The sequence below is a fragment of the Pogona vitticeps genome, chromosome 1 (genome assembly GCF_051106095.1).
Source record: "Pogona vitticeps strain Pit_001003342236 chromosome 1, PviZW2.1, whole genome shotgun sequence".
Lineage (NCBI taxonomy): Eukaryota > Metazoa > Chordata > Lepidosauria > Squamata > Agamidae > Pogona > Pogona vitticeps.
The window spans coordinates 297,431,303-297,439,734 of record NC_135783.1 but is presented as its reverse complement, the minus strand read 5'-3'; the positions used below and the strand labels follow the sequence as shown (position 1 = coordinate 297,439,734).

Sequence of the window (8,432 nt, the reverse complement as noted above, 5' to 3'; positions counted from 1 at the left end):
CTGCTCATGTCAGCCACTAGACATATTTTCTGCTTTAATCAATTTCCTTCATTAATGACAGTATTATTTGTATTTGTCCTTGGCTCTCGCCCAGTAGCTTACTGGAATCACCAGGAAGTCTCATCTTCCAGCATAATTTATTGTTTCATTTTGGATCGTCTCATCATAGGAGTTTCAAAGTGTGCAATATTCAGAAATGCTTTACATTGCTGCCTTCTTCACAGTGCTAACAAGAGGGACCTTGGGTGTCACTGAGATTGACTTTGAGAGGTCCTCTGCCAATATCACCTTCCACTACTCCTGCTGCCCAGTAGCTGTCCCCCAAGGGTTTCTTCACCCTCATCCCCATTGGAACTATCAGTTCTCTTCTGATGATGTCACATAACCAAAAAGGCCACTCTACTGCTCTAGAACCTTGTAAATTACTTCCTTCCCATTTATTTCCTCATTGATTTCTGCGCTGAAGGCCTAACAAAATTAATGTACCCTGTTTCCCTGAAAATAAGACCTAACCTGAAAATAAGCCCTAGCCTAGTATGATTTTTCAGGATGCTCGTAATATAAGCCCTACTCCAAAAATAAGCCCCAGTTAAGTGAAACACCACCCTCCACCACTGTGCAGCAACCAGAAGATGACATAATTGTAAAATAAAACATCCCCTGAAAATAAGCCCTAATGCATTTTTAAAGCAAAAAATAATTTGTGGAAACACGGTACTATGACAAAATGCAGAAGTGACTGGTTCCTCAGGGACTCCAGGCTTATTGTCTCAGGGAATCACTGTTCTGGAGTCATTAGCTCAGAAAGTTTGACACAGGTCTATTGCGAGGCCTTTGTTTGAGTCTAACCTTTATGTGATTGCTACTAGTTCTTCCAATCTAGCTGGTCTCTCTGTGTTGAGGTTGGAATCATAATTATTGCCAAGAATAAGGACCATGGCACCGCATGATGTTGATTCCCTAAAATCTAGAAACATTTCAATTTAATTTTCTGTATAAATTCAGGATTGAGAGTATATAATAGCCCTGGGAATTTAATTTCATCTGGAGCTCAAAAGGAGAGTCCTAATCCTGACAATGATCTGTGCCATCAGAGATCATTTGCTCTTGCCAGATATTTCAGAAAGAATAATAGGGAAGCTCCTTGTGTGAAAGTTCTAGTCTTAATTGCCAAGATGCTCCCCATATGTGACTATATGTAACCTGTGATTTCTCCCATCAGCATTGTCCCATAACTGATAGTCTTCCTTTAAGCAGAGGGGAATAACTCTGCTAAGCGGAGTCACACTGAACATGAAGGAGAGGTTATTGAATCTGATAGTATCCTGTACCCTGCATTGCTACATGATGCAGAAATGTCAGGAACAGAAGTTATTAATTAAATAAGTAGGAGAGTCTAAAAATGAGAGTTTTCCTTGTAACTCAGAGAAAATGTATCAGACATGGCAGTAGGCTAGAGAGAACTGTGAAAAGGACACAATACGTGGAAACTAAAGCAAAAAGCAAAGTGTGCTGCTTATATACCGCCCCATAGCGCTTCAAGCAATCTCTGGGCGGTTTACAAGTTACAGTAATTATGCAGGCTACACATTGCCCCACCCCAGCAAGCTGGGTACTTATTTTACTGACCTTGGAAGGATAGAAGGTTGAGTCAACCTTGAGCCGGCTACCTGGGATTGAACCCTGGGTCGTGAGCACAGTCTTGGCTGCAGTACAGTTTAACCACTGCACCACGAGGCTCATCCTAGCCAAGAGGTGTACACAGTAGTACATGACCCAAGACAACTGGCACAACTGGGACAATGCCAAAGACTCCTTGCTTGTCATTAAAAATAAATAAACCACTAAACTCAAGAGTCAGCTTTGCACACATTCTTATGAGACACAGAAGCTATGTATGGCAAGGTATTGCACCTGTAATTTGTTACACTGGTGTGGCACACATGGAGAATGAATTGATTAGGAAGCTTCTCTGAGTTCTTCATCAGCACAGCCAGAAGCCCTGATGAGAATGAAGAGTGATAGACATATGATGAGGAATAAATTTAACAAATGAGAGAACTCCTACTAATTCTTACAGAATTAGAGAGAGTTTGTCCATAGTGAATCCCCAGAGTACTGAAAGCCTATGCCGAGTACCCTTGAAAACAAAGGATAGAAAAAATTGATAGCTCTGGCCAGATCAAGGCTGCTGTAGAACAACAGGATGGAGAGCTTGATTCTGAGGAATGGAAAGAAGTGTCACGAAGGATCTTGGTTACTTCACTGACTTAAAGTCAGGTGAGTCAACAATAAGATGCACATGAGAAAGGGTAAGAAGTTATACAGAACAAAAGTAATGCCCAGGCATCTGGGTATGGGGATGCTTTGGGAATGGACCATGTTTTGTGAGAAACATGGTCTCACAAAAAGAGACCATGTTTCTCTTTTTGAGAAACAAAAAGATATACAGTACCATTATTTGTTTCGTTCTGTCCTTTATATTCCAACCCTTTAGTACAAAGCACAATCCTGGGCAGTTATGAAGCTAAAATCAAAGAACAAATCAAGCAATAAAAGAAAATAAACATTTCAAGATTTCAGGTCAGCCACATTTAGTTGTCCGCCTCTCAGGTGTAACTCCCAGAATTGAAATTGGCTGTAGTTACTTGGCAGTCAACCACAAAGGTGCATGCTTGTGGAGTTCATGGTGGCAGTTCTCCTTAATTTCACTATCAAATGACAGAGATAATTAAGGAGTACTAGGGATGAGTCGGAACCACCAGTTTGGCAGCTTGTGCCAGTTTGTTTATTAGCCAAAGAGGCGTTCAGCGCTTCAAAGCCACACCCTCTCCAGTGGGCATCCACTCAGAAGCAGCACCCAGAGGAGGCAGGGCAGGGAAGACCAGCGGCTGCCTCCAAGGGGTTGCTCGCCAGAGGAGGCGGGGCTTTGAAGTTACCCATCTCTAAGTAGTGCCATCTCTGGTATCCCTTGCTCTTGCTATCTTTCCCACAACAAAATGGATATTTCATCCAAGGAGGCTGGGATGGCAGAAACAAAAATACATGAATAAATAGCTTGGTTGAACTTCTCTGAAATATACTAAGCTTTATGATATAGCTACCCAATAGGAGCAGTCACATACTGCCTCTGTGGTTCTGCTTATTCAAACACCTTTCTGGGAAGCTATTCTTTGTGTTTCATACTTCTAGCTCATCAGTTTTACTAGGAATATCCATTCTCTCTAACAATATTAAGGGCAAGCTTTGAGAAGCCTTTTCTGAATGCACAGCACAACAGTCTTCTATTACTGTGTGATCAATTACCTTCATTATCTTTTATTTTCATTAAATATGGTTCTCACTTTCTTACCTCTAGTTCCTGCATCCCTCAGGCATCTTTTCTTCTTATTCTTCCATCGTGAATAGCAGCTCATTCTCTATCATCATTAAGACAACAAGCTCCGCCCCTGTTCCAAAGATTACTCTACCGACTGTTGCTATGGTCAGAACCCCCCCTCCCCCCACCTTTTGCAATTGTATGTGCTGTCTTGCTGAACAGCACTGCAGGGGCCTTCCTCTCTATTCTAAAGAAGAGGAAGGTAGAGTGGAGTATTCTAAAATACATTCCCTTCCTGGCGAAATGAGGAACAATACTGCCTGGATACTGATACTGATGGTACAGAATGTCCTGAGTGAGACAGCAAGGCAGATGCCATATCAGGGTTTTAGATATGCTTTTTATGAGGTAACTATCCCAAGGAAACTGACACCCAGGTTTGCAGAGGAACCCCAGAATATCAGCTACCTGCTGCAGATTGGAGGGAAGGGTCACATAGTGCACCTTGAGCAGAAGAGGGACTATATTTCTAAACACTTTCCTGTTTTCACATATGGCAAGAAAGGGGACCTCCATGTGGACTATCCATTCATCAACAATGGCTGTTTCTATAATGGCTTTATTCAGAACACCCCTCACTCTTCAGTGACCCTCAGCACCTGCTCAGGAGGGCTCAGGGGTCTGTTGCAATTAGCAAATGAGATCTATGAGATTGAACCTGTCCAGGGATCTGCTACCTTTCAACATGTGGTGTATCGGTTGGAAGAGAAAGGAGGTGCTTCCCACTTGAGGTGTGGACTGACAGGGAAAGAGCCAAAACATGAAGTGATCATGATGGAGAAGATAAAGAAAGGAGAGATGGAAAGTAGATCTAAAAGATTCTGGTGGACGCACATCAGGTACGTCAAGATTGCCATTGTAGTGGACTATGAACTATATGGGAAGTTTGGCAAAAATGAAACTCTTGTTGCTATGCATGTTATGGATGTCTTCCATATTGCAAATTCATTCTATGACTCCCTTGATGTTCAGTTGTCTATAGCTGGTCTTGTGATCTGGTCAGAAAAGAATCTCATACAAATATCTGACAGCATAGAAGACACGCTCAACTCTTTCACTAGTTGGAGGCAAGATTCACTACTTAAGCACATAGAGAATGATGTTGGCCACTTATTTGTATATAAGGATTTTGGAAATTCAGATGGATTAGCTTACATGGGAGGAGTATGTAATGATCAATATGGATCTGCTGTTGAATCGTATGTGACTTCATATTTATTTGACTTCTCTGTATTATTTGCCCATCAGCTGGGACATAATCTTGGAATGCTACATGACAAAAAATACTGTGTGTGTGATCGAAAGGCCTGTATTATGTCTGGATTTCTTGTACCTACTGATAAGTTTAGCAACTGCAGTTATGTGGAGTATGTCAACCAAAAGAATTCTCATTGCTTACTAATTCCACCAGACCTTGAGAAAATATATAAACCCAAGTATTGTGGTAACAAAATAGTGGAAAAGGGAGAGCAATGTGATTGTGGTTCCAAAGCTCTATGTGAATCGGATTCATGTTGCCAATCTGATTGTACTTTGAAAAGTAATGCTAAATGTGCCTTTGGCCAATGTTGCTTCAAGTGTGAGTACCTTCCTGCTCAAACAGTTTGCAGACAAAAGACTGGCATTTGTGATCTTCCTGAGTACTGCAATGGGACTTCAGAATGGTGCCCTGAAGATGTATATGTACAAGATGGTGCCCCATGCAAAGATGGTGCACACTGTTATCACGGAGTTTGTACCACTCACAGTGAGCAGTGTAAAAACATATTTGGCCAAAAAGCCACTTCAACTTCAGAGGACTGTTTCAGGAAAATGAATACTAGAGTTGATCGCTTTGGCAACTGTGGACTTAAGCATGGAATCTATAAAAAATGTGATCTAGATAATATCCTCTGTGGTCGAATTCAGTGTGAAAATGTTGATAGCATACCTTCTCTAGCAGAACACAGTACCATAATTCAAACAATTGTTGGCAATAAGCAGTGTTGGAGTATAGACTATCATAGTGGAATGGAGATAGCTGATATTGGGGCAGTGAGAGATGGCACTCCTTGTGGCAAAGATAGGCTGTGTATTAATAGGGTATGTGTGAACGTGTCCCTCTTGAAATATGACTGTAATTCCACAAAGTGCCATAATCGGGGAATATGCAACACCTACAAACATTGCCACTGTGATTATGGCTGGGCTCCTCCTGACTGCATAAATAAAGGCTTTGGAGGTAGCATTGACAGTGGACCCCCTCCACCAAAGAAAGCTATCACTGGAACTATTATAGGGATTATATTTGCTCTTTGTGTTGCTTTGGTTTGTATTGGCTTCTCTGCGTATTACAGGAATGAGCTCTGGCACATCTTTAAAACACTGAGTTCAAAAATCCATCCAACAGAACCAAAAAAGAAGAAAGCCCATCACAAATTTCGGAATAGAATTAAGCATTAAAGACAAAGAAGAACAAAATAATGGAGAGTAGCAGTATGCAGGAGTGTGCAAGCTTTTCACTGTTATTTTCATAGCTTCTTTTTGGTGGAATTTCCCCCCACAGAACTATCATTAATTCCAGGTTTGGGTTCAACAACAGGGAAAACGTTCTCTGATATTCTCTAGCCTACTGAAAGATCTCTTGTCAGGCCACCTGGAAAAAGCTTCTGGCCTCTAACAGGAAACACAGAAGTCTCTGAGCAGAAGCCCATTTCTCAAATAGGACCCTGTTCCTGCAGAAAGTGCTATAAGCATCTCTGGGTTGTCTGGTTAGCTGAAATCCTATCTGCAAGGTATGCTGGTTGCATCAAGATTAGTTTTTAATCAGATCCAGTAGCAATGAGAATAGAACATGGCTAGCCATGGAAACATAGCAAACATATTAATATTAAAATAAGAAATATCCCTTTTAATTGTATTAAAATGTCAAATATACAATCTCCAATGTTGCTAAGTGTAAATTTAATATACAAAAGGCAGGGCTTAAACTATAAAAACATAAATATCAAATATATGTAGTACATATCAAATAGACATCCAAATCTTGGTAAAAGACTACTGAGGTTGTAATTGTGGTCATGATGCTCTAATGTACCCTGAGCCTGAATAAAATGCTGTTTTGCATGCATAGATTGTTGGAGTTATATTTTACAAATAGCATTTCTGCTCAGTAAAGTTACAAAAGACAGGCAGGTGAGATTAAGGAGTTTTATTGACCTTGAGAAATGCTGAGTGTCTCTGAGTAAGATCAGTATAAAAGAAGCAGTAAAGAAAAGAGGCCAGAGGAGAGAGAGAGGAAGAAAGTAGTAGCAGAATGAAGATATATTGCCAGATGAAGTGAGAGGCATCTGCATGGATATTTCCTCATGGGTGAGAGAAAACAGAAAAGAAACTTTTAAAGGACTGATAAGCCTTGAAATTACAGAGGCTACAAGCAACTAATTTAAAAGCAAATAGAACAAGTAATAAGCAATGAAAAACTCTTGTACCTTTTGGATTATGTAAAAAGAAATATTTAACTCACATGAATTAAATGTGAATCATGCTTTTATAGAATAAATAACTTTAATGGTTGTTGTGGATTTTTTGGGCTCCTTGGTGTTGAAATTCATAAACGCCAACAGAGCTTCAACAAAAAAGAGGAAAGTCTAAAACTTAATAAGGTCTGGCTCCCAGCACTGGAAAATACAGGCTGCAAAAGGTCAACGAACTCTACCCAGCCACAAGGACCAGGGATCATGGCACAAAAAAGACCTGCTAAAGACACCCATCAATCACAGTGACAGATAATTTCTCCCTCTTATCACAACAATACATCCACAACCAAAACATGCTGATCACCATCATCACCCTATCTCCTGAAAAGGACAAAAGCTGTTCCCATGGCTATAAATACTCAACTATCCAACAAACAGCAGCAGAGCATGGACTGAGTTCCTACTCCTGTCCACTGAAGAAGCCGGCCACAGAGACTGGCGAAACGTCAGGAAAAACAACCTTCAGAACACGGTCAAAGAGCATGAAAAACCCACAACAACCATTAGATCCTGGCCATGAAAGCCTTCGAGAATACAAATAACTTTAACTCTGCTGTGCCATTCTGCACCTAAATATTTGCAAAGGGGACTACAAACCCCACCAAACGTCTTTGATACTTATGTTTGGCCTGCTGACATCTTCAATACTAAAATGTTTTAAAATTCCAAATCCAGCATTGTTCATATAAAGTAAAATCCATAGAAGAAAAAGTGTGAGTCTTTTTCTTTACAGCACTGTTAATTGAAATACTGTAGTGGTAAGAACATCTCTCTGTACTATCACAGCTTTATTAAAACTTTGAATTTATATTTTGGTTTCTTTTTCATTTTTTAAAGACTGTAGTTTGCAAATATATATGACAAGTGACTCATACAAATTCAAATGTATAACTAATGGGACTAAATTATGTATAAAGTAAGCCCAGTGCCCAATAAAGGGAGGAGACAGTAAAAGCAGAAAGAAAATAAGTTTTTTCTAAGTCAAATCTGTAAGTGAAGTCCATTTTCAAACAAAATATTGCACTTTATATTTTAGTTTAATTTTTTCCGAAACAAGTATTTGATTGTTCTAGAAGTTATTTACAGTTTTTAGGGGTTCAATGTATAATTTTTCTTATAACAAAACATATAACACTGAGGCGCAAAAGCAAAAAAGGGACTATATAGTCCAGACTATAATTTCAAAACAGTAATAATTGATATTCAAAAATATTGTGGGTTATGTTCCCCTCCTACAAAATAAGTTAGTTTTCTAAGAATGTATCCCATATTTTTGAGCCATTGAGTAGGAATTAGTGGACTTTCGCCTCCCAGTTTTGTACAATACAAATTCATACAGCCAACAGTTAATACAAGTTTTAGGTTGCAACAGCATCATTTTGGTAAGACATTAGGATGATTTTGGCATTTAGTAGCAACTGTTATTCGACAGTGTCATCGAAGCTACCAACATGAATTTGACCAAACTCTGGGAGGCAGTCGAAGACAGGAAGGCTAGCATGCTCTGGTCCATGGGGTCACAAAGAGTCGGACAC

At 39.8% G+C, this 8,432-nt stretch overlaps 1 protein-coding gene across 1 annotated transcript; it reads left to right on the top strand.

Annotated features, from left to right (window-relative positions):
* Positions 1–2,890: 2,890 nt before the first annotated feature.
* LOC110076383 (disintegrin and metalloproteinase domain-containing protein 21-like) lies at positions 2,891–8,113 on the top strand. The gene has a single exon (XM_020788457.3). The coding sequence runs from the start codon at positions 3,482–3,484 to the stop codon at positions 5,819–5,821; it is 2,340 nt and encodes a 779-aa protein (XP_020644116.3). The 5' UTR covers positions 2,891–3,481; the 3' UTR covers positions 5,822–8,113.
* Positions 8,114–8,432: the final 319 nt, after the last annotated feature.